At 38.2% G+C, this 27,215-nt stretch overlaps 1 protein-coding gene across 1 annotated transcript in view; it reads left to right on the top strand.

The window, feature by feature from the left end:
* SMYD3 (SET and MYND domain containing 3) overlaps positions 1-27,215 on the top strand; it is a gene marked incomplete at its 3' end in the record, with an annotated part of 80,133 nt that overhangs the window by 1,138 nt on the left and 51,780 nt on the right. The window contains exons 2-3 of the mRNA XM_009703405.1: positions 1,636-1,738; positions 10,118-10,228. Of these exons, the coding sequence (XP_009701707.1) occupies positions 1,636-1,738; positions 10,118-10,228 (214 nt within the window). The remainder of the gene's footprint in view (positions 1-1,635; positions 1,739-10,117; positions 10,229-27,215) is intronic.

The raw sequence follows: 27,215 nt of genomic DNA, 5'->3' as shown, positions 1-27,215 counted from the left end.
ATTTGGGAGCATTATTATTAGTGAAATGTTTTCTTTTGGTTGAAAAAAGCCCCTGACTGCGAAGAAAGTGGTTATCTATGTTGTGATAACGCACTGCCAAGGGATGTTTTTTTCCCAAGTCGGTTCAGAGCAGTTTGAGTTTTGCTGTAGCAAATCACCCTGAGCTGGGAAGATTGTGAACTTAAACTTGTGGTTCCCAAATCCTAGGCCCTTCCAGATGAATTCAGATGCTTCCAGATGAAACTGTCATCAAACCCATTTGTTTTTCCATGAGATGAAATTTGATTAAAAATTATTTGTTTAGTCACATTAAGAGGTTGTATATTGCTGCATGGCTTGATAGCTTCAGCATCCCAATGTATTTTAAAATAGCACTGTGGTCCTTTTCTGCATCACCTCATCAGCAGCTTTGGGAATATGCCCAGTGATCTCACAGTAAGTGAAATGGATCCCCTCTCCCGGTGTACATTACTGGCTTCACATGGAGATTAACCACAGATATTTTATGAGGCCAGAAGGGATATCAAAAGAGTCAGGCTCCTGTTGATATCTCCTTTAAGAGTCAAAAACTGAATAAACATGGTTTTGTGCCGAGCTCTGGCCCTTGGCAACATCCTTTCTTTTGCCAACAATAGGTGGGGTTTTGAGTTGCTGAATCAGGCAAACAAGGAAAGCAAATTAAGGCAACCAGGAACAGGATAAGCCAAAAACTCTTCTTCCAGCCTGATGATGCCAGAATTGTTCTTTCAATGGGCCATTCCCATAGGGGGAGAACTGTCAGCCCTACGTCTGCTATGGAACTGATGTTGGCCTTGCAAAGTCAGTTGTTTCTCAGCTAATGAAACATGGGACTCAAAAGTATATAGTTGGTGTTGTTCTTAACGGTCTCCTTCAACAAAGAGGGAAGGGCATGTCTGCGTCAGAAGATCCATGGGCGCGTGTGTCTCTTGGGGGTGGCAGCAGCTCCCCAATGAGCTGTGCTGCTTCAGCTGTCGCGTGCCACAAGAACAGAGGCTGAACCAAAATATGTGTAAAACAGAGGCAATGGCTTTATCTCTTCTTTCAACTCTGTACACCAAGAACTTTGGGTTGGGACACAGTATACTCCATTTTCTACCTGCTATGAAACACAGGTTGATTGCTGGCCCATTTGAGCTGCGGTTCCACTGACAGTCAGGGTAACTGATGAGGTTGGTGCCCTGAAACTGAGCAGAAGCAGCAGAAATAAAACATAGTCCCAAGGTACTAACCTTTTGCTCTGAACTGTCCAGGTTGCCTTGTTCCCTGCTTGCCTGCTTTGCCCTCTAGCCTGAGTCCAGCCTCTCGGAGAGTCACTGGGAGGCCATCGCTGCCTTCCCACCCTGAGTACACAGAAGGCAGAAACACGTGAAGAGGTCCAGGCATGGCTCCTATTAGCAATGAATATAAATCTTCTAATCATTAATTTTCTTCCCCTAACCAAGAGCAGCTGATTTACCAGGGACTGTATTTGTTTCGTAACTTAATTGCTTGATAACTTCAGATGTAATCTTGTTAGCTACTTTTAAATGATTCGAGGAGAATGGCAGTGGAGGCTCCTCTGTAAAGTTCTTTCTCTCTCTCTCTCTCTCTCCCCCTCTCTACCACCCCTCACAGCATGTCTTTACTGAACCACAGCTGTGACCCAAACTGCGTGATCGTTTTTGAAGGATACCAGCTTTTACTTCGTTCTGTCCGAGAGATCCAGATTGGTGAAGAGGTAATTAACTTGTCCTCCCTTCCATCACAGACACCTGCAACAATGACATCTCCCTAAATAAATTCCAGACTGCAGCGCCACCAGCTTAATATTTTGATGATATATTGACGCCACTTTCTAGCACATAGCTATCAGGGGGAAAATGATAAATAGAATCATCTCTTCACACTGCCTGGGCCCCATAATCATTACTTCTCATAAATCACTAGCAGTCTTGATAAATTCTTGTTCCCCCTTTCCTCCTCTAGGCGCTTCGTTTTGTTTGTATTTGAATGTCTTTACCCCGATGGAAACACTTATAATATTTCTGGGTGGAATGCAGTGTTCGCTAAGTCATTGCAACAGTAAGCATTTGTCAGGCTGCAACCATACTGCTGTAGTGAACCTTTCATTGGCAGTGAAAGTAGCAAGACAAGGTTTTTTTACTTGTCCGTTTCACTAGAAGACTTCAAAATATCCCTTTCAAGAGATTTCTGATTTGATCTAAGGTATTCTCAGCTTTGTTTTATGACAGCATTTGTATTACTTTGAAAATAATCAGCTGTGGCTAGGTAAGCATTTCGAAGTAAACGTCTTTTGCAGCAATGCAATATTGAATTTGCTTAGTAAGGCCTGCAAAGATGTGTGTGTATGTAATTCTACATGTGCCAATGACCTATGCAGTCCTAGCTGTTGGTCATGTCAAAATTATGACCTAATGTAAATACGTTTCACACCTGTGCTTCAAACTCTGAGGAGTTCAAGGGCATACATATTCTAATTTAGAAGTAGTATCTCTTTTCCTCCCTATGAAGTGTTTTCTTTTTTTATGTATCCTCTCTCCAAGACAGTAGGCCATCAAAATAAGTAAATGGTAAAATTTTTTTTTAGCGAAAATATTGTGGAGAACCAATGGAAATTATTTTGCATACTTACCTTTTTGCCAAGGGAAATATTTTAGGATGAAATATACTTTTGTGGAGCTATTAAGTCTAGGCATCTTTTGGTCTGGCATTCTTGTTCAAGCCAGATTATAGACACCCTTCTTCCATTTTATCCATATACCATAACTTTCCTCTTGGCTTCTCAGTTCACCAAGATGGGTTGTTTATTTAAAAATACAGTAGATTTTAATATCTTCCCAGAATGCATTTGGTTTAATTACTAGAGTTCTAAATTGTGAAGCTTTCTTATTTTTATGTGTGTGGATATATTTTTCTAGGTAAATTTCCTAAAGCAATTCTTTGTAACGAGCAGCTTTTGGGGAGTGGGAGAGGCCCGCCGGTGGCCCTGGGTGGTTCTGGAGTGAGAAGTGAAGTAGAATTCCCCTGCAGGTATGACCACTGTGCAGACTGTGCTACGGCTGTGAAGCTGTGACCCGAATTTTAGACTTAGTGGTCTGTAACCCACAGAAGTCTCTAGGTTAAAATCAGTGGTGAAACAAAAATGGTGTAAGTTACTAGTCATTTGTAAGGCGATCAGGAAATAAATGTAAGTTATAAAGCAGGGCAGCTAGGACCAGGTTGTTTGCAGTGACTTTGGCAGTTGTGTGAATAAAGGCTTCAAAATGACTGCGCTTTATGTGGACATACTGTATTTCCTAAAAAACTTTGCCTCCAGTGAGGCAGTAAAATAAAGTCAGCAGTTTCCAAAGACCCCAGGTTCTGGTGTCTCTGTTGAGACTAGTATTTCTGGTTTTGGTACTGAAAGGAAAACTTGCCTTAAGGAACATGTAGGATTTTATATATATACATACATACACACTGTGTTAAAGCAGACTTACCTGGCAATAAAAGTGTCAGTCTGAGGTACATGCTTCTCTGAATAAGGATGTGTCTAAGGAAGAACATAGGCATAAGTGAGAAAGTAAAAATGCAAAGTGAATATTAGTTTAGATCTGTTATGGGAAGCGGAAGGAAAAGAAAATTATTAGGAGGGTATGTACAAGTCAGCGGTTTAATGTTATTTTCAACACCTAATTACTTTTCCTCTTACACAGCTGCTACTGCATTTCATTTTGTGTTCTGCATGGTAGCTTTGGTACAGCTTCTCTCCACGCTGCTTTACTGCTTGCCTGCAGCAGGGTGAGCTCAGTTTTCTTAATAGCCCTGTACTGGAGTTACATACCTATGTACGTGAAACTACGTTACCTGTTATGAGCCGAGTTTTTGCTTATATTACTGAGGTCGTGATCTGAGCTAATGGGAGAGAAAATACATGTTAGGGAAGAATCTGATTGGATTTTCTGAATAAATTGAGTGCTCTGGGGTGGTAAGATGAACAATGTTTCAAGTCATAAGGCAACAAGAAAACGTAAATAATTACAAGGAGTAAAAAATTTGCATTATCCTGTTCAAACTTACACTAGATTTAGACAGAATGTAATAATTAATAGAAAATAAATAAGCACTAAGATTTATTAGAAATGAGAAGCTAAGTAGCAACTCAAGCTCGAATTAGTAGAAAAAGACTATTGCTCTACTATCCATACAGAAACAAACTTGATAGGGCTTCTGGACCCTTGCCAGGAAAGTATCAACCACTGCAGTATGATGTGTTCACCAGGCCAGTAAGAAGTAAAAATATTTTTGCACGTTTGTAGCGCTTTCTCTCAGAGGACACTGCAACAATTTACTCATGTTAAGGAGTTATTGACCACCTATAATCACAGGGAATAGAGAGACACCGGGAGTTGAGGTGACTGGCCATTGTGGTCATCTCACAATTCTGTAAAGAGGGAGGCACAAGTAGACCTGATTTTGGTTATAAACCAGAGGAAGAGATATTATTACACTGGATGTTGCTGCTGCAGTGTGATGCAGATTTATTCAAGAATAACATTTGCACCCCAACCACACTTTAGAGTGCTCATGCTGTACGTGGTACTTATATTTTTCAAGCCAGTGATAAAAAGCATGCAAGATTATGGGAACCTCAAAAAGTTTTTATGTCCTGATGGGTCGTTTCAGTTCAGCTTTAGACTCATGTCTAGGCAGGTTTTGTCGGCTTTGCGTGTTTTTGACAGGAAGGCATGTGGCATTTAGTGGTTTTTAATTAAATTTTGGGTTGGGCTTTGAAATTTGTTCAAATCCTAAGGCCAAAATGTATCTCGGGCAGTAGAAAATTAGGACTCCTGAGACAGAAAATGTTTGCCTGAATCCTTATAGAATGAAAGTGCTAAATTTGATGGTGCTGTATATTCGAAAAACTAATCACTCCTAAAATCAAATGCAAAAGTTCTAGCCACCTAGGCCTTTTTTGGGCAAAGACAGTGTTGCTAGTCCTGAAGCAGTAAGAAATCATAAGTCATGAATGTTACTTTTTTGTAGACATTGAAAGAAGGGATGCATGTATAATTGCATGGTTTCCCAAGTTGAAGCTTTAAGAAAACAAAGAGTATTGCAGGAATCATAAAAAAATACTGAGAGTTGGCAAGATGGAGAAGTTTCTGGTCCTTAAATTTTGCTTTGGAAACTAAAAATTCAGATTTATCTTTAGATATATTATTGGAGTTTTATTTATGGAATTGCATGCTCTTTGAGGGCAGAAAGTTACAGTTTTAAACAAAAACACTACGTTTCCATTGGCTTTTGCCAATGAATGCTTTAGTTGATGTTCAAAATAACAGCTTTCATTTCTATCATTATATAACTTATTTGTCTGTTTAAATGACATTTGTAATCCTCGTTAAATACAGAATTTTTAAAGTGAAAATTTGGCTCTGATAGGAAATTTCCTTCAAGCTTGATAGCCTTTCTTTTTTTTCTTGCCCATCCTTGTTCCGATTCTGTTATAATTCATGTAAGGCACTATGGGTCTATGCTAATACCCCAAATCTAGTGCTTGACCGTCTGGTGATGATCACCACTACATTTAAGTGTTTTCTGCCCTGCAACTGGCATAAAGGGAATGAAACAGATAGGGAACAGAGGAGAAGACAAGAGAAGTGAAAGGAGGACGAGGCTTGGGAGCAACTGTTGATCCCCATGCATAGACTGGGGGCCGAGGTGGCTGGAAGGGTCTCCTAATGCTCCGTAGACTCTTCTCTGTACCAGGTTTTTGAGCATAATTTAATCTAATAGCAGGAAGAAGGAAATAATAGATTTTTGTGGGGATTTTATTCTATATGTCCCTGCTTAAAAGACCACAGGACTTTCTGAAACTTGCTTCCAGCAGCTCAAAACTAATTATAACACCTTTTTTCTCCTCATGATAATTTCAGTTGTAGTGCTGACTACCACAGCTCTTGTTTAGGTGATGTTACTTTGACGGTATACAAAGATTTCTTTTTCTTGCACTTCCTTCTTTGCAAAAATGAAATTTAAGCCTTGCAAAGAAAGTTAAGATATGGGGAATGATTGTAAGAAAGCAAAAATCACTCACCTAGAAATCACTAGGGCTCCCTCGGTGATAAGGTAGCCTGTCAGCTCATTTACTTTCTCAGAAAGACAAGCAGCCTGCTCTGAAGAGATCTTCATCATTTCCCTATCCTTAAGTGACCACTTTAAACACCATCAAGATGTGTGCTATAATTTCAATTGACTTTTTGTTAATTACTGTGTCTACCTGGTATTTTACAGGCAGACATGAGCTCATTTTGCCTATTCTTCAACCAGAAATTGTGTAGCTACGGTTAGTTTGGTGTGTAGCTCAAATCAGTTAGTCCTGCTGAGAGACAGGAGGTGTTAGCTGAGGTCCAGTTCTGCTCCAAAACGGGTGCACAGCTTCTCGTCGGCTTCAGAGTTCAGTTAGAGCAAATTTGTATCTTTCTGCAGAAAGTCACATAAGAGTGTACTCTTACAGAGCTACTAATTTTTAAAATTAGTACTAAATACAAATCATAATTTCAGATGACCAGCAATTAAATCTGTCTTCATGATGGATTTCAGTCAAGATATGTAATACTTCTGTTACTATAATTCTATGAGAAGTTTTATCTCTGTGTGTGTTTGACACGTTACACTTTGTTACATTTTCTAAAACTAAATTTTTCCTTGAGTTAGAAGGCTTTTTGATCATATATGCTGAAAGAGAAAGAGCACAGACTGTTCACCACTTATATAACTCTGTCTCAGGAACAGATTTTTGACCACAACCCTCCCTAAGACCCCGAGACCCTGACGGCAAAACTAAGAGGACTCACTTTTTTTCCCTCCCATTTGCATTAAAGTAATTGGTTTTTAAATTTCTACAGAATCCTCTGTCTAGAAATTTTGTAGCTTATAGTCTGTTACAAAAACTATCAATTAAGTCCACTGCAACATGGCAGTACTGGAAAATTGTGTCCACCTCATTTGGCAGATGAAGAACATGAGAAACTAACCACCATACCCATGGTTAAAGAATTTCTGTGTCAGAGCGAGAAGCAGAGCTCAGACAGTGCTGCATTTCTAAGGAGAAAGTCTTGAGAGTCAGTAAGTCTCACGGCTGTTAAATAATTCCCTGCCTTCATAAATGTTATTTAATATATATTCTCAGTTCAAGTGAAAAGATTTACTGCATTCTTTATAAGCGATGCAATAAAGAGGCAAGCTTTGGTCAGCTGAAATGATGTTTTAATTAATACCATACATCCCACATGCAAATACCATTAAGACAACCTTTGATAAATGGGCATATTTCCTAAATATGTACAAGTTAAATGAGCCTTGCAGCTAATGAAGGGATCCAAAATTAAAACAAGTGTAGGAGAGAGACTTGAATACAGAATTTTTGTTTAAACAATTAAATGATTAGTATAGACTTAGTCACCGTTAGGTTGCTCATGTTTCTAAATATTCTAATTACATTTTCCAACCCAGTCTGCCAGCTACAAACATTTTTTCACTTACGCATTTCTGCTGGCAGGACTGAGAATTTGGACTTGGGCCTCTGACAGCAAGAGAAACCCTAAGTTGTTAAAACGCTGAAAGGAGATATCAATGTGACAAATCCTCTTCTCCCCTTCCTTCTGCCCAGTCTTATGCTCTAATCCAAGGTTTCTGTAACACGAATGAAGAACAAAAAAAAAAAGCCAAAAATGAAAAGAGAGAAAGATGTGAAGCCTGTAGGCTGAAGACAGCTAAAGCATGTTCAATGTTGGCAGTGTGTTTGTTCTGCAGTATTAGGACTGAACCCTGCTAATGGTGAATTCTACAGTAATGATGGGGTTTGAACTATTGTCTTAAGTATTTTGGCAAAGAATAGACTAATCTCACATGAATGATTTTTTTTCCCAGAAGATTCCTACTGTCTTGCGCTGTGCCTGAATTTGATTAAATGCCTTTTACTGCTGGATGCCACCTGAACCTGAACCCCAAGAGGACATGGGTCAGAACCAGTGGCGTTTATGCTGAGGATGAGAGACAGGGAACAAGCCAGTGTGTGAAATCATTTTGACAGAAAACGTTTGCGAGTTGCAAGGAGTTGAAGATCAGAGGCTTGTGATGGGAGAGGGAAATTGGGCTTGGAATGGCTGAAGGATGAGATTAGGACTACAGCTGGACTGGAAACTGCTTTGTGAGAAGGAAGGGAGACAGATCTTTTTTGCCAGACCAGGGAGGATGCAGAGTAGGACCAGCTGGGGAAAGAAATGAGGACGAAGTTGGTGGGGTCACTGAAGATGATTGAGAAAGCAGAGTAGGGCAACAAGGACTGTTAACTTGCGAGAGTAAGAGAGTTGGTAATCAAACAGGGGGAGAAGGTGTAAGATGAGGCACACAGGGGAGGCCGAAGGGCAGATCTGGGACTGGCAGGATGATGAAATCAGCCCATGGCACCAAGAATGGCTGTGTAAGGAGCTAGAACTGAGGGCTGGAAAGCAGGTTTAGATAATCAAGTGTGGAGAATAAGATTGAGATGTGATACTCATGTCCAGGGACAGAGAAGAGAGAGAATGAGAAGAGGAATAGTTTGGAGAGAATAGGGCAGAGGGGAGATCAAGCTTGGGAGAAAAGAGTGGAAAAGAAGTAGGCAAAACAGTTTCCATCCATTCACTGCAGAAAGCTCAGAGGGAAGCCTACAGCTCCTGTGTAGATGATTAGTACAGGCTATTCTGCTGTAAACCAGCAGTGGTGAAACTAATCCTCTCTCGGCTCAGACATGCACAAGCTGGGACAGAAAAACAGTATATAGAATGCTAAACCTAACAAAGTTCTCACACTTTATAACTTTTGATTATCTGTGGAACTTTAATCTGTGTCTTTCATTAATTATGCTATTAATCTTCAATTATGAGACTTTCTTTTTTTTTTCCCCTGCAGGCTTTCTACGTATGATCATTTTAAATCCTTGACTTTGCAATCTCAGTAGTTTTCTTTTAATACAGTCCTCCTTCAATATGTAATCAAATTACACTTTAATAATAAAAGAAAAAAATACAGGCATCATTTTAGTTGCTTATTAATTGGTCATTTAATTAGAATGCTTACTGATTTGCAAAATGCAGGTTCTGACAATGGGTTTCATAGTCATTACTACAAATTGGTCAGGTTTTCCTGTAATTTCTTTGAGTGGACTCTCATGATTTAACTGAGAACCATGTGAAAATTCTGCCAATTAGTTGAAGTATCTACACTTAGGATGAAAGAACATGACCCGATTTTTTTCTTTTTTCTTTTTTCTTTTTTTTTTTTTTTAGCTCTGACCTCTCTGGAGGTCAGCTAGTGTGTATGACTGAATGCTGGTCTGAGCTAGGCTGTTATTTTGTTATATTCTTTCCCTTATCATTAGTTTGTGCCTGTGCAGCACTTTAAACATTTGAAGAACTCTACGAATGGTTAGCCCTGTAAAATTCCTTCTGGCAGGCATCAAAGTGAACAAACTACAGACTTCTCTGTAGTTCATTGTATAATAAATTTTCTTGTCAATAGTTTCAACAACTTTGACTGCAATGCTTTTGAGCTTCCTTGGTCACAAAGGAAACATCACAGACATACTGAGGATGGGTATGACATGAGGGGAGCTTTCCTCGGGCTCGAACATATATTTGCAAGAAAGTAGGGGCTTCCCTGAGCTGAGATTTTTGGAAATAGTTGGATGTTGTATAACACCAGTGCCGAGTACACACTGACGCTTTGGAGCTAGACAGAAAATGGGATTTTGTGCACAGGGAATTCAGATATTGAGCTTCTTCCTGCTCCCTTCCTTCTTCCCACTCTCTTCCTTCTTCAAAATTAGGATGAAAAGTTGAAATAGTGATAATTCTGGGGGGATTAATAATTTCAAACAATATTGATCTGGAAATGTGAAAAAGTGTTCCTCTATGGAAATTTTTCTTCTAGGAAATCATCTGTTAAGATAAATTTTTTTTTTTATGATGGAAAAATGTTGTATCCAAAAATGTTACCTTAGCTATACATACACCAAATACGGAATTTCTGTAAAATATACTAACTCTGGGTTTGTATATACTGCACACAGCTCACCATCAGCTATATTGAATCATTGATGCCCACCAGTGAACGCCAAAAGCAACTGATGCGCCAGTATTGCTTTGAATGTGACTGTCTTCTCTGCCAGAATGAAGAGAAGGTAAGTTGAGTGAAGAAATTCCTTGCCAATGAAACAGAATTTTCCAAGGCCTATCAGCAGATTCCCTTCCTTTACGTAATACTTATCTTTTGCTACTAATTGAATGGCCAGGATAGTGAAGAAAATGACCTCTGCCATCAGTGCTGTTTGTGTTGCTATGAAGGACAACTGTGAAGGAAAGAAAAGCAGGAAATGTTGACAACATAAGATTAATTTCTTGCTAAAACATGCATTGTTCATAAAGCTAGGAAATATTTTCAGTTCCAAGATGTGATTCAGATCATTTTGAGATTCAGGGACCTCTGGACATGAGAGTTAACATGACTTTAAGCTGAAAAGAAAGGATTTGCTAAATTTTTAATTTTTTCCTATTCAAAAGAATAATTTTGGAACTTTAACTGAAGCCACTTGTCTAATGCTATGGGAAGGTTGTGCTTATCCTCATAATAATGTTAAATTAGTTCTGACAAACATCTGCATCAATAATTTTCAAGAACTTCCAGATATATTCAGCGGTTGTTAGAGAGAGTTGTGAACCTCCTTGAATGACTGTTTGTAGTTTTTACTCTCTCTTTCAAAAGTTCTTGGATTAGCACGTCGGTAGTTGTAGTAGATAAAATTTTGTTCAGTGTGACTTTTAACTAGGATTCAGCCTAGCCTTGTTTATTGTATTCTGGGTTGCTTCATACTTATACAGCCTGACCAGAATAATTATGGCTCCAAGCCTGGTGAGAGATCAAATGGAATATGCAAAATGAGCCTGACTTCATAGCAGTTCGTGCACTTTATCTCCCTAGTTATATATATGTACACTTGTTCTTATTTTCACAAGTGCCTGTTCTGGGTGAGTTGCATTCCATAGCTAAATGTGTTCCCAGTAGATTAGAAATGATAAGAAAGGTATTGATAAAAATGTGATTCCAAGGAGCATGATATGATTCATGAAATAATTGCTGTACAGCAAAAAAAAGGAAAAAAAAAAAAAAGGCCCCACAACCAAAAACCCAAGTTTAAACTCTATGTTGGGTAGGACAGCGGTGCGCATGTGTAGTTTTGTTCAAGCCAAAGTACACCTATTGAATACATAATGTATCCTTTGATTCATCGGTAAGCAGTTCAAAAAAGAGAACACAGAAAAGTTTCAGGTTTATGACATAATGCTAAATTACTTCCCGTCCATGTGCAAAAGTTGTTGGCATTCTGTGCCTGATAAAGTAGCAGTGCTACTCGGTGAAGGGAAGACTTTTTTTTTTTTTTTTTTTTTCTTTCTTTTAAAGATGCTCACTCAAGTGCTGTGAAATCTTAGATTAGTTTTGGGGAATGGCATCCACACAGATGCAGTGATGATTAAGAAAAATAAGCAGGTTAGGAGTCTTTAAGGATCACTTAACCGTTTGTGAAAGGGTAGACAAGTGGTGTAAAGACCATTCAGCACATGGAATGTTTTAAGAAACAAGATCCACAGGCTGGAGTACACGTCACTGTAAGAGTCAACATACAACATCAAAAAATATTGTAGTGAAATTGTATGTGCCTATATTGATGAAAACAGTAGTCTCATATATAGGTTAAACTTAATTAATGATTTTTTTCTTTTTGACATTTTTAACTGTTGTTTGAGTTCATATTCTATAGATCTTTTTTACTCATTGGCAAAATTCCCTGTGGAGATAATATTGCGAAATATTTGGAAAGCTCTCTGTGACTGCATTCTGAAATTCTGTAGTTTCCTCATTGTTACCATGTAAAGAGGTGTGTGAAAGGCTAGGAACCTCATGTCAACTTTGTCTGTTGATGTCTACGAAGAAGACATCTTTGTCCTCAGCTTCAGTCTAGGATGAGTAGATATAACCCTCACCAGTCCACGTAGTACTGTGTTTCATTTCCCTGTGACAGAGATTTTATAAACACAACTGTTTACATGACTAACTTGGAAACATAAATTTATGGTGGTGTTTTTTCTCCATTGATCTCAATCACTGTTGGTAAGCTGGGAGGCATGTAACACTGCAGCTACAGTAGGAGAGAATATTTTCAGAAATTCTGGTTTTTTTAAATTACACAATGGCTGGATTTAGATGCTTAAAAGTCATCAGTCGACAAAATTATTCAATAATATCCCTGCTGAAATACCCCTGATACTGAAACAAATTTCCAAGACATATTGGAAAACTTTTAAAAGACAAAGCCTTTGTCAACAGAATAGGCAATGGCTGCAAGTTTGGGTCATCAAGGGTGGCAGATTCAACACTGTGATTCAATAAATATAATCAGCTAACAGTAAATTCCTATATTACAACATTGCTTTGTGAATACAATGGCTTGTCAACAGCAATCCATCTCATAAATCTTTGTTATAGGTAAAAATGCAAATTCCAGTTTGGCTAAGAAATGCTGTATACCTTCAAGTAAGTTCTTGGGTGTTGGGAATTTTCTCAGTTTAGTCATCTCATCAAAAAAGCTAGAATCCTTTTTCAAACAAACACTTATGGAGATCGTAGCTTCTTGTTACTCCCAAATTCCAGTCTTGCTGAGTGTGCCTGCCAGCTGCTGAGCACATACTAGGGACTAGTGAAAGCAGAGGAATGACTCCTGAGATGCACACGTCAATCTACAGTAAAATTATGAGTCATTTCCATTGCAGCTTTTATTCTACATCTTTTGTAATGTTTTAACAGCTATCCTGAGAATCCTGTGGGAAGTATGCCCTTCATAAAACTTTAATGTGTATAAACCTTATATGTGTTAGTACTTAGTTACATGTATGCTTATTATTAATATTTATGAAAGTATTTTGCAAATTTCCTATTAATGAAATTCATGTCTCCTGCTATATTTTCTAAAGGCTCGTTCATTTAGTCTTACATGCCCATGTGAAGAAGGAAGAGGGTATTGAGTTTCTGTTCTCCAGTCAGTTACTGACTTTTTAAGTGACCATGGATAATTCATTTTATTCAAAAACAACCTTTGTGTTTTCTAAGACTCTGCCCTTATTTTTCATAATTAGTGAGAAGCTATCATTTCAATTGGAGCTGAACAGCTTTTTGAGTAGAAACCAGATCAGTCTATCTAAATTGGGGATCATTTTTGTGAGTGTTCTGTGAAGCTCTCTTTTGCTCAGTTTCCCCAAATGCAGCATGAAGATTGCAATTTGTACTTCTGCTGAGTATTCTGGTGTCCAAAGGATAATAGAGAAAGATACTATATTTTCTAAAGTCTTTTAGCTTTAAGTACTGGGTTTGTTTTAATGAGAATAATTCCTTGAAGTGGAATAGTTTGAGGTTTAGTTGTGTGCTTTATGCAGTTCCCATTGCCATATGGTATCTTAGTACTGTGTTAAAAAAAAAAATTAAAAAAAAATAAATCATATTTAACCCAGAGACATCTACATGATCAAGTAGCAGATTTAGCCTACAAAATACTTCTAACTTATCCTGACTTTTAATTAAGCATCTAAGCCACTTTTTAACCTTTCTCCATACCCAAAGAAAAGACAAGCAGCTCATTCGTACTCTCTTGCAGTAGAAATCTATGAAAACTGGAGTAGATTTAAGAGGTTAAATGAATGCCTTCAAGTAAATACCCACACTTTAGACAGATAAAGTTGGGCGAGATAAATTATGCTGCCTTATGAAGTGTATATATAAACACAAAATCAAGAATCACGTTGACTACGTTTCTGTACTACCTGACATGGATAGCAGAGTGCAGTTGCAACTGTGTGGCTTTCGGCATGCTAACATCCAGATTGTTGGTAAAATTTGTTTATGCAGATCACTCCAAGCATTTGTCTCTGGCTACTGCTGTAGACAAATGTATCTTACAGCCAATGTCGCTGCTTCTTCACTGTTATTTGTGCTAAAATTGATTAAGCTCAGATAGTGGTTACGTCATACTACAGTCACTCAGTTCAGCTATGCATACAAACAAGAGCAGTGTGTCCAAGTGCTCTTTTGCCGTTCTAGGTTACATGATTCTGTGAGGGCTTTTTCTAATATTTCAGGTCTCTGATGAGCTATGATTTAAGAGGCAACTTATCTATGAAGAAATATTAATTATTTCTCATTTATTGTAATATTTCATGTCACAGCTATATAAAACAGCAAAATTCCCCCTGACACCAGCAATGACTTTAAAATTTGCAGTTGCTTGGTCTTTTTAGCTAGATGTGGCAACTTCACACAGCATAAAAATCTTCTCTAACCACTGCCTAAGTACCCACAGTCCACTTGCACAATTATCTAGATGTGAGACTGTAATACGGCAAACGCTGCCTACTGAAACAGGCTGCAGCCCAACCACAGGGACTCTGTTGAAGCTGAAGTTGCTGAAGTTGAGCATCAGCTTCAGGGAATGCACGCTGGCAGACTCAGCGTGAGCAGACACAGCCCTAGACCAAACGGAGAGGTCCATGGCTGTGCACTTGCGATTGCATTGCGTATCACAAGAGCAAACATCCCTCCCTGGTCGTTGCTGATGAAAGGACTTCAGAGTGTATCTCTGCTTGTTGTACAGCAGTAGGTTTTTGTCTGCCTCTCCAACTGTGAGCACAGCCATGGAATAATCCAGGTGCATAGCTGTCATCAAGGATGAGAAAATACGGAGGCAAACAGTGGCAACTAGCTGGACCTGTGGATCTCAAGTAATTTTTGGTGCCTGGGCCTCAATGCCAGCTGCATTTTGATTCAAAGAGGTCACACCAAAATGCTGGCCAGTCTCTTTTAGCAACTGGTCCAGCAGCCTGGCTGCTGGTTTGGCAAGGGAAGAGTAGCAAGTGCTAAGACATCAGTGTAAACAGGTTAAGATAAGATTAAGGTGAACCTTTTAGCAGTACAGTTACTGTCAAATTAAATGGCCCTAGCTACAAATCTAAACAATACTTTTAACTGATTTTGGCCCAAGTTGGAAAAAAAAATAAATCAGTAACTAAAAGAGGGAAAAAAAATGTGTCTTTCTAAAATAGAGTATTTCCTGACTGTCAGTACTTTAAGTTATTGCTGCCGTAATGTCTTTGGTTCATTGTATCTCTGACAGCTTTATACGTTATAATTTGCTCTGTTTTAAGATCAGTCTCTACTGTAATTTGGAAGTGTGTGCCTTCCTAAAAGCTGAACTTTTGACGCCATATTACCATTTCAGCACATTAAAGCCCCTTACATTAATTGTAATTAAAGATGGGATTACATTGATGACAAACATTTTAAAATGGAGAACAGTTTTTTCCACAGTCATGAGCCAGAGTATTGTTCATGTTCTACATTTTAGCCAAGGATTTCAGGGAGATTTATGCTTCTAGAATCACTTTGTTATGAGTTGTCTTTCTCCTTTGGAGCCAAGATTTAATATTTTAGTCTAGCTTGGGTTTTTGAAGGCTTTTATTTATTACAGGGTCAAAAGCAATGGGTTTGAATCTGAATAATTTTTATATTTGGCCGATATTTGATATTGCCAACGTTAATAATAACATAATGCCAGTAAGTACGTTATTCCTTTGATCAGTTTATTGCTTTGCTTAGTACTTACTTAGAGTGCATGCTGAGTTTTGGTAGAGAACACCACAAGTCCAGTTTTCACCTCAAGGACTCTTAAAGTTACGTCGCCTGAACAGCAGCAAAGCCATCTACGTAAAAATGTAATCTGCAGTTCTTTGGCTGGTATTGTGCTTCTGTGCATCCATCAGCTCTTTCATAAAAAAACCACTGAATAAGTTCCTGAACCTACTCGAAGTTTTGACATTCTTTTCTCATCCTGGGAAATAACACAACTGTAGTTTAGGAATTTCATCAAATGTAAATGGTCCTCTATATAAGTTGATCAAATTTGTTGCTAGACCATATGTCTGTGGTTGATTTGCCTCACCAAGGTTTCTGAGAGAAGCTTCAATATGACCAAGGACAGAATTTACACAACATTTTCACCTTTGATCTTCATGTTTGCTGTTCAATACTATTGAAGAACGTGTGCTTAATGACAGAGGCATTGTTGCATGAAAAATATTATTGACTGTTGTTTTGAATTAGCATGTAAAGGCTTCATGTGAGATCACTGTACTGGTGTTAGTGCAAAAATATCACCCTTCCCTCAGGGAGGATATAGTTAGGAAATACACAGGAAATACAAAGTTACATGTTAAGAAGTGCCTTTTTAAATTGCTGAATTGTCAAGTTCCAGAAGTTTGTGTCCTAGTTTCCCCAATATTTATTTATTTTCAGGCATTTAGAGTCTCACTAAGTTTTCCAAGTACAACATGAAAAATGAGATCTCCAAATGAATTTGGAAGATGAAGCCTGGGAAGCAGGGATTAAATAGGATTGTTGAAAACAAGTCTGTTCATACAGCTAACTGAACGTAAAACCCCTTGATAAAAGCAAAGAATGAGGTAGGAGCATCTGTATCTCTAGTCATGGTTCTAAGGTACTTGCTAAAGGTACTAAGGATGTGTTTAAAAAAAAAAATCAGGTCTTTGTTCCAGCAAAATACTGGTTTAATCCACTTCCTATCAAAAGGTAGAGTTTGCAATAGTTTATTTCAGAAATAATCTGTTCATTCCTCATCTACCTTTTACTGTTTTGCCACTAGAACTGCCCTTGAAGCAAACTGCAGAAGGCAGTCAAGCCAGAGCTCAGCCATATTTCACCCACCTACCCTTTCAGCCTAACGTTAGTATGACCAGTGCCTACAAAAGCCAGTGGCAGTAGCTAGCCGCCCACTGGGACACAATGCTGATTCTTCCCGTAGGTGGTTGGCTGATTAACAGTTCCTCCCTTCTGGCGAGACATTTGCTAGTGACATAAACCCTGGATCGATTCCTGAAACCCAACGCTTAGTCTAACACTCTTCTGTTCCCTTTCAGCGGATCATACCCTCTTGGGATGTATTTCCAAACAAGCAAGGACAGAGGGCTTTGCTTTTTTTTTCTTTTCTCTAGTGCCAAAAATGACACTAAAAACCAAGGCAACTGCTTCTGATTTCTGAGCTCTCTTGTTCATTAACAAAGGCATCATCTCTTCAGCTTCTTAGAATTTCTTACATGACTTCTGAGGCTTTTCTGTCTTTCAACATTATAGTTTTTTTTTCCATTAAAGGGCAGTCCCGCAGACAGTGACAAATGGGCTGTGATCATTTTTCCATGACAATTTACCTCTCCCAGTTGCTTCAGGACCACCTCAGTGTGCTCAGGTCACGACTTGGCAGCAGTCAGCTGGGGTTCGCTTGGGTTCTCAAAGGTCACGGAAAAGATACTGCTGTTCTTACCAACAGACACGAGTTCAGAGCTGTATGCAGACTCCTTGCATGTTCAGGAGATCCTTAATAGGGAAACCTGTATCAATTTGGTCCAACGAGTTCTTATTTGGAGCCAGCGTAGGAGTTGGAGTGTGGCACTCTCCCGGGAGTCTGTCTTTCTGCTCAGCTGAGGGGAGCAGACTCTCATTCCTTTCAGACCCAGCCATCTAAGAGGAAACGTAAATCTTCTGGCAGATGTTTTAAGCAGAAACACTTTTTTGCCAAGGGAAGGGAATCCGCTCTCATCGCTGTTTCAGGCTGTAGCAGCTACGGTGAAGTGCCTGGCTAGCAGTGTTCCCCCTTTCCAGATGTTGGCTTCCTTGGGACTGTCGTTAGAACTAGTTATTACTGTTATGATTTCTTTTTTCCAGATGGTGGCATTCCTATAGCAGTCACTGTTTGTTCTCTGCTGAATGATAAACAGAAATAAGGACAGTCTCCCTCCAGGTTAGCGATCTAAAATAAACATATAGAAGATAGAATACGTTGAGAGAAACAGCAGTAATTTAAAACATAAGACTAGATCAGACAAATCATTTTCCAAACACCTTTTCCTGCAGTGATTTTGGGGAGACTAGTTCACAAATTTTTTCTGAATATATAGTGAAGCCAGTTGTTGCTTTATCTGATCTTGAATCTCTGAGTTCTCTTTCGCTGAGGTTACTATAAGGTCTTGTGTGTTTCAACCTGTCGAGGTGGTTTCTAATATCAGTAGTACCTAAGGGAATAATCATAATTTTGGATGCCTTTTCTTGATCTGTTTATCAGTCACTTTCTTCTACTCTGCAGGCTGTTTGGTCTTTTTAAATCCCATGAATTAGGTAATTTACCTGAAATATGATAGATTTTAATTCAGATCCCATTTCAGTTAGAAACAAAGATGTTGCAACTTTAAACGGCAGGGTTTTCTGGACTGACTGGAATTCAGTTTTCTGGGTTCAAAAATCTCTCCTGTTGAAAGTCTGCCACTTTGGACAAAATAACACCTACATCAGAGCAAGAATGACATTTTATCCTAGGTGTGGGAGCACTCCCCATGGGGTAAGGGGACCCCACGAATCTGTCAGTGCTTCAGGCAACAGGTGCAGCTCAGGTGAGTCCAGGGTACAGACAGTTCACCCTGTCCTTTCTAGATTCCTGTTCCCAATCAAGTAGAAAGAAGAGCTTGGATCTTTGTCTTCCCAAGTGTATATTGTAACTAATGGGCTATGAATTTTTAAAAAAAAGGAAAAGAAAGGGAGTGGAAATACCTTTTTCCCATCAGTTCTGTGGATGTAAGCTAAACCCCTTTCTGACAAGGAATTAATTTGACTGCTTACCTTTAAAGGCCCGAACCAAGACATCAACAATATATGGGCTGATTATAATTTCAACCTTTGCTGGCATGCTGTGTATTTTGCTCCCTCCATTTCACTGTTTTCTCTGCTGCTAGACTCTCAGCTCTTTAGGGTGAGTACTCCTTTTACTCTGTATAGTCTAAAAACCTGCAAAACAGTGTAGCTGTGATTCTGATACTGCCAGATTTATAAATAATAGCAATGGTAAAGTCTACAAACATTCTGAGTCGCACCAAAATGGGGGAAGCAAACAAGATGGAAAAGGACTCTTTGTCAGCAAATTTGTGAGTAACTTGAAATAGCTCACAATTTTATTGGCTCACTGAAATTTTTTGCAATAGGCTATCTTCAAGTAATTTCAGCAAAAGCTTTTGTCACCTCCGGACTCATTCCTTGTTGAAGACATCACTCAAAACTAGTCCAGAGGAATCTTTATCATTCTGAAAAAATAACCTTTTTCAACATTGATTCCTATGGTGCTCCTTCATATCAGTGCATCCTGTGTCTTTCTCTTCAGGTTCTAAATATACTTTCTTCATACTCCAAATTTCTGGTTCCTAATGCCATTATGATTGTATACTATATACTTTCCTTATGATGTTGGGCAGTTTGTCTTTTTGTTTTATTTTTCTTAGCTGAAAAATTGTGCTAATAAATCTTATGTTTCTTATAGTATATTTTTTTCTGAGATCGATTACTGTCCATACAATGCCTGGAAATCACTGGAATGAAGTACTGCGTATACAGTAGATGTAAATGCTTGGTAAAACAAAAGATTAACTTAATTGCTAGGTCTATTGTCCTAGTTTTCTGATAATTCCAATCAGAGGAGAGGAATAACGACTGGTTTTGTAAAGCAGACTTGTGCACAGTGGGCCCTGAAGTAAGATCATGGGTTTACTTTATATGGGTCAAGAATAGGTTAAAAAAATTCTGGGAAAAAATTTAACCTAGTACTCCAGATTTTAATCTGGTAATCTGCCCCATCGTTAAATCTATGGACTAGATGATCTCCTTAGCCTGTCTGCTTGCTAGGAGGAGCAGTGTATTCTGTGATCCGTTTCACTGCAGTTGCTTTTTGTGGTGGACACATATCTACACTGGACAAAAACAGGTCTTAATGGGGAAAGCAATATTGTATGCATACAGGTATGTGCATAAGTACATGCATGAAACGTGCAGGGACAGTTCTAAAGATAATGTACCTTTTTAGTGAGCAATATATTACTCATGCAGTACAGGGGGGTGGTGGTTGTTGTCTTTTGCTGCTATTTGTTTTATGATCTTTGCTAAATAATGTACAGTCCTGTTTCATATTGCCCTCCATAAAATAGATATAGAAATGTCTGTTATACAAGTAACATTAAAAAGATGAATTATTCTTTAGAATATCTTAGCATGAAACTTACTGCAAAGACTCACGTTGTTATGTTCCATGCCACATTGTGGAAGAGCATCTTTTGCTCTAGTCTTATTTAAATGAAGAAAGATGGCTTTCCTGACAGCTGCCTCTAAACTTTTAGACACTCTTTGCAAGCCAAATTTTATTTTTAATTTTATTTTTCAAAGATTGATTGATTGATTGATTTAGAACCCTGTGGCAAAATCATCAGGTATCATGACTTCATTCTAATTTCCTTTTGACAGGGTAATTCTTCAAAGTTTGGGGCTTTGGCTGAATTTGTAGGAAGCACCATAGATTGAGAAAGATAAAATCAGGCTCTTCAGTGCCTAAATCAATTCCAGTCCTTAACTAATACCCTCTGAGGTCTATTAAAGCAAGAATGAGCTCATCTCGATAGCAAGGAAGTCTATAACTTTTGAGACTGTAAAACTGCAGACTGAATGCTTTGGATTGAAAAATTGCTATGGTAAGCAGTGTGCCATATCAATTTCTTGCCATTAATTTAATTAATATCACAACAATGCAGTTACTAAAGCTGTTGTTATAAATTTTGCATTTGTGATCTTTATTTTTAGACATGAATAGGAACTTTTTGTTGTGTAAAAGGCAGCAGGCTCGAAAAGGCTGAATTTACTCCAGCAATGTGAGTTACAGCAGAGGACTGTGAAATTTGTTGACCCGTTGCAGGATGTCCTGTTGTTTTCCACAAGATTGCCCAGTGAATTCTATGAAAGACACTGCAAACAGTGATTTGGATTGAGGAGCATGGTAAAACAGTGTATCACAACTCTGCCCAAGATTTATCTGACCTCAATCATTAAGAAAAAGAAGTTGATGCATCATATTGCTTTAGAAAAGATAAGGCATGAAATCTTTGTCTTACTCAGTGCTGACAAGTGTTGGATATAAACTAAAGTTTCTACACTTCCTTTGACAATATCTAGACAACTAAATTTTTCTAGTATACCACTTTGCATTAAGTTTGCATCATTCACATGCACGAAATACGTCCTTCTGAGCTTTGAAAGCTTTTGATGTGACTGTAGCTACTGCCTAATAATACAGTAGTTTGAATCTATAGACATTTTGTAGAGGGGAGAAAGATACTGTGAAGTTCAGTTACTAGTACATCGTATTTGGTTAATGAAGGTGAGGATCCATGCAAAGCGAGTTTCTTCTCCCCTACCCTCACCTGCAAAAGAAATTTAAGAAATGAGAGGTTGAGATTGCATGCTTTTCAGAAGGGGCAACACTTATCCATCTGACTGGGAAAAATGTTTTAGGAGAACAGTATGTCTGTTTTTAAGTGATGAGTGAAGTGCTTAGTGGAGAGTACTTATCGGGAGACAGAGAAATAGATCACTAACATCGTGAACTGTTTTGGAAAATTGGAAATCCAATATAGACTATATATCACCAAATTATGTTGTTCCAGCAGGCCCCATAAACAGTTGCTTCCATGTGAGTCAAGATGTCTAACTTTCAGTGTACATTTTGTGACCTAGGCTACTTCTCCTTGCTTTGAATCACCTTGATCCATCACTGTTGATTGCTGAGGCATGGAAAAAACTTGTAACAATGATGGTCAACAGGAACCAGCTGCATGATAGCTATTCAAACAGTAAATAAAGACCCTGAGAAATATTCAAGGATCTTATTATAGTTTCCATGACATTATGACATTTTAGAGAATGTCCTTTTCACTCTCTGGGATGTGGCCATTTTCCTTTTTCTGTGACAATGACTAAAATGTCCATATTACTGAATCAGAATAACAGAGCACTACGAAAGTACTGGAAACTGTTTCAAACACTCATTTGGCTGATGGAGTGTTTCTAGCTGCTGCCCTTAAAGACTGCAAGAACCTCTACTGGTTTAAATTGGTGTTAGTTAGAGGATAGTCAATAATAATTCTTCAAAGTAGAAGTTCTTGAAATGACTGAAACACTGCACAACATCTTTTAAAGTATTTGCATAACTCTCCTTTGATTATATGAAACTAATATTCAGCTAGGGGATGATCAAATTTATTGGCAAGATTCTAGAGGGGGAAACTCCAGATACTGTGCTTTCTTAAGAACTTCAGTTGTACAAAATTAATTCAACCTTTTTTTATTCATTACTTTAAAAAACTTGGAGACTGGTCAGTGTGGATTTGAGCACTGACACTGAATATTTGAGCAACATGCTAGTGAGTTCGGCAGTCAGTCTTTATCAGCGCTCTAGGAGTTGCCACTTTCACTTTTGAGATCTGTCAGATATTGTAAGGTATAGAGTAGATTGTTCAGCTGTGCATGATCTTAACTATGTTGTGTGTGCTTTTCTAAACACTAAACTCATTCAGAAACATGTATGCTGCAGTAAATATTGATATTTTACATCGCAGTATATGTTAAAAAACCATAATTACTATAGCTACCATTTTATGATGTGATATATCATGCATTAAGATATTAAATTGTTTTGATATTAGTGTTTAGAATAAATATCTAACTTCATGAGAGCATATCTTCGGTTAGAACCAATAATTCAATAAGGACAAATTCTTCAAATCACTGAGGCATAAATTGAACCTTGATACACAAATAACTACACTTCTACTTACTGAAGTGTTTAGTCATTCGCATAAATATTAACTTTAATGGGATTTATGCATGCATTTAAACTTAAGTACAGATTTCAATGCACTGATGAATGTGGATTGGATTATGCATTGTGAATACCTAAATATTCTGAGGATTTTGGACCTACATATCTTTTTTGAGCCACAAAATGTCCTCAGTGGCACTCTGTCTCTGCAGATTGCAGAATTAAGGAATAGAGCAAATTTGCCTTATAGCTGTCAGTTTGTTTGGTAAGATAGACCTAAAGATTTCCTTAACAAATGTGTAATGTCTAAGACAGTCTGAAATAACTGCCACACAGTTGTTGGGGATTAGGCTGAACAGTATCCTTCCTCAGGTCACCAAATTACCCACAGGGGTTTTTGGACTGATGCTGGAAATTACAATGGAATTACAAACATGCCAAGAATTTTTGTGTGGTCTGGCATAAGGCCCTATTTTTCTGATGCTAAGCAGTAAGTACTTTCCTTTGCTTTTCCTCCCTTCCTCCCATTCTCTGGCTTTTATGAGTTGATAAATAGTGAACTTCTATTTATTGCCCTTCCAATGGACCAATCAATTTTTATTTCAGCTTGTAACCTATGCAGCTTGGATTGGAATTTTGCAGTCTGCTCTAAGCTCCTGAAATTAGGACATTCATAAAGGCAGTGCTGCACAGACACAAAACTCAGTCAGAATAAACTGCAACTTCCATCATCTTGACTGAGAGTAGGCATTGGGTCTTGGGCCTGCAAAGTGCCCATCATCCCCAGGGGCCCGAGCTGCATGCAGCACAAAGATTTTGTAAAATAGTGTGGAGAAAGGGCAATAAAAAGAACTAGGATAGCCCTTGTGTAATTATGACTCCTTTTTCACCAAAAAGTATTCAGTATTTAAGGGACCTAGTTTAAAAATAAATATGGGAAATGTTCTGGTCATCAGCCAGAATGACCAACACTTAACTGAAATGACTTCAGAATCTGTGAAACACATGTACCTTTCAGTTGAAGAGTCTCCAGGTCCAGGCAAGGTGCTATGGTGAAGTTTAGCTGCTTAGCCCTGTGTGGTGTTTGTATTTTGGCAGCTCTCTTTAGATACCATCTTGCTTTCTTGCTGAGTAGCCTAGCATCCTTGTGTGCTGCTTTTTGAGAGAGGAAACACTGTCTTTAATGTTATTTGCTTAGGTTTTTATCACAAAGAGTGCATGTAAAACAGAAAAGCTTTAATAATAACACTTGATCTGTGAGCATTATTGGTCTTCAAAAAGTTCAGTTGCGCTATGATGTTTGAGACTAATGAAAGCTTTGAGCTTTTTTGGTGTCTTTTCTCTTACTACGGGAATTTATACATTTACGCTTTAAATATGTATACTCTCTAAGGATTGTTCTGACAACACACTTAGACATTAGATCACCATAATCGTCAGTTATATATAATGCTTACCAAATAGTTTCAGAGTGTGTCCATAATAACCCTGTTTCTACAGGACCCAGCATTTTCGTGAATGAATTGGAAGTAATTGCAAAATCATTGCCAGTAAAATTCGTGGATGACAAAAACTGAGGGAATAATAAACATTTATGAGGACAGGTAAATAATACAGAATAACTGGAGTTGCTTGGTAAATTAGACCTATTGAAATAAAATGCACCACCAGTGCAAAGGTAGAACACATGTTCCACATCTGAAATGGGGATCTACACCTATGATTTATTTCACCAAATCTCAGACAGCTACAATGAAAATATCGACATCTGAGCTAGTTACTCTAGACTTTCTTTATGGATAAAATGGAGAAAAATGGACACACTTTGACTGTTACTCATCTGACATATTTTAGAAGCCTGGTTTAGGATAATACAAATTACACCCTGAGAGTGCCTCTTTTTCTCTGTCAAGTAGAAGGGTAGCCCAAATGTCTACATTTGGTCAGATGAGTATCAGCATGAGTATCTGAACAGAAGTGGAAAACATTGTGTTCTCCTCTGGCAAAGAAGGCTAATGTGACCCTTGAATCTGTAAGCAGAGGAGTCAGTAGGAGGAGGGATGTCCATTTGCTTCACTATAAAATATTTATGAGATTGCCTTTGTAGCACACAATATACAGATGCAGTGGTCTTTGAAAAGGCTATTTAAAAATGTGTGTCTAAAAAAAAAAAGTCACAGAAATTAATAGCTGAAGTGGGATTGCAGTGGGTAAGAGTGGAGTATGAGTCTGACAGAAATGCAATTACTATTTCTGATGTGCAGAATTGTGAGCCTGACAGATACTGGACTTGCAACTAGAGAGACTGAGAACTGTTGATCTGTTTGCTCCTCTCTTAGCTTATACTTTAAGACTGAATTAAATCTAAGATGTTATTGGGATAAACTTATCTTAGACCCATTTAATTTTATTAAATTATACTCACTTCTTAAAATGGACTTGCTGATCTTAATTTTCTCTTTATTAAAAGTGTGTCATTTTAATAAATTTCCCACAGTTGTTTTTGATACCTCTTTTTAAATTTCTGAGTAAGTATTGTAATGTTGTAACTAAGTTGGATAACATTGAGGGAAGGTTATTCATATGACCATGTGAAGGTGCTTGGGTTTTTGCACTAATCGTACACAGGCTCTGGGGAAACCTTCATCTTGATTTGAATGCCTAAGTAGAGCACTTAATCATGAATGGTGTGAACAACTGTTAAATTTTCCAATACCTATACAATTTAGAGTATTACTAGCCTGTGCAGTTCTTATGCACTTCCAGACACCAGAGTCAGTAATCCATGAAAAGCTGATATCGATTATGTGAGGTAATGCAGCCTACCTAATACTGAGCAATGTACTGCACAGCTGCAACATGGCATCCAGCTGCAACCGGGCTTATTTTACTGTCAGAATTTAAAAATGGAAAGTGTAAATTCAATTTGTTCAGAAGTCGGATTCACCCCCTCCCAATAACCTCACAGGGAACCCAAGATTGTTTTTGTCTGCAGACAGAGTAGCTTTGGAATTGCCATGTGTCCCATCCACCCTCTTCAGAGCCATGTGACAGAAAACACAAGGTCGTCTCTTCTGACAGCTCACCTTCTGGTGAGCACAACTTTACGTGGGTCAGAAAGGATAGTTGAACTGGCACTTATGGAGCTGGCTTTACTTCTCATGGGGCAGGGCAGGGGAGCTTTCGTTGAACTGGCACTTATGGAGCTGGCTTTAGTTCTCGTGGGGCAGGGCAGGGGAGCTTTTGAAACTTCAGAAATCACATGTAAATCTTGAATCATGACAGGTCTCTGTGCACTGATCTTTTCACATACTTGTAGTTCGTAACGAAGTACATTCACAAGAGTGAAGGTAAGTGAAATCCTCAACTGAAGCTGTAGGCTTCTATAAACCACAGCCCTCATAGTAAGAGGTGGAGAGGTCTTTAATTCTGAGTTTAAACTTCATCCAGTATACAAATATAAATGCAGCCCAGGTTCCAGTGTGGACTCAAACTCTGGTACCACAGTTCACTTCCAGTAGCCTGTGCTTCCCAGGGAGTATACATTTTTCTTCATCTATACAGTCCTCTGTCACAAACTGCTGTCCTGTCACAAAATTGTGGCTTCGAAGTTGAGGACAAATTATCTACGGAAATGAGAAAGACTGAAAGTGTTTTATAAGAGATGACCTCAGATATTTCAGGAAACCACTCAAGTGTGCTTTCTCTCGCTGTGCCTGTAGCCCCACGCACCTGTGATTGCCCAGCAGGCCCTCCTACCCTGTTTGCTTGGAAGCATTCAAGTCACAAATTCAGTTTAGCCACAGTATAACAGCTTCCATTATCACATTTTCTCACTGACATTTTTCTTCATCTTGCTGAAAGTGAAACTTCCGAATATCTGTGATATCTTCTACTCCTTTAATGCTTTCCTTTTGCCACCAAGTATAAAACAATGAGTTACTGAGTTTACTAGAAACATGCATTCAGCAGTTGCTGCACTTTTAAATAGAACCTGAAATAGAAAATTGTTATTTATGCTTTCAGAGCATAATGTATCAGAGATCAGTTTTAAAATGTCATGTCCTAATTTAAATGTGTCTGAGCTCTGACACCTTCAAACAAAACCTAAGAAAACTTCTTTTGATTTGAAAGCAAGTAGGTCAGAATTGTTCTGTCATGCACATCTGTAGTTGCCAATTTACATTTTTAGAAATTAAGCAAATCGTAAGCCTTAGTCAGCAATTTATATGAAATGTTCAGATATTTGAAATATCCATAGCTTTTAAAGTGTTAAAATATTACAGTCCAGAAAACTTCCTTTTTAAAGATGTTTTTAAAGCTTCCACAAAAGAGAACAGAATTATATGCTGCTGTCTCACAGGATTATCAT

The sequence above is a fragment of the Cariama cristata genome, unplaced genomic scaffold (genome assembly GCF_000690535.1).
Source record: "Cariama cristata isolate BGI_N322 unplaced genomic scaffold, ASM69053v1 scaffold10487, whole genome shotgun sequence".
NCBI classification, from domain to species: Eukaryota; Metazoa; Chordata; class Aves; order Cariamiformes; family Cariamidae; genus Cariama; species Cariama cristata.
The sequence above is the reverse complement of the archived record's forward strand: the minus strand, read 5'-3'. Positions and strand labels throughout refer to the sequence as shown.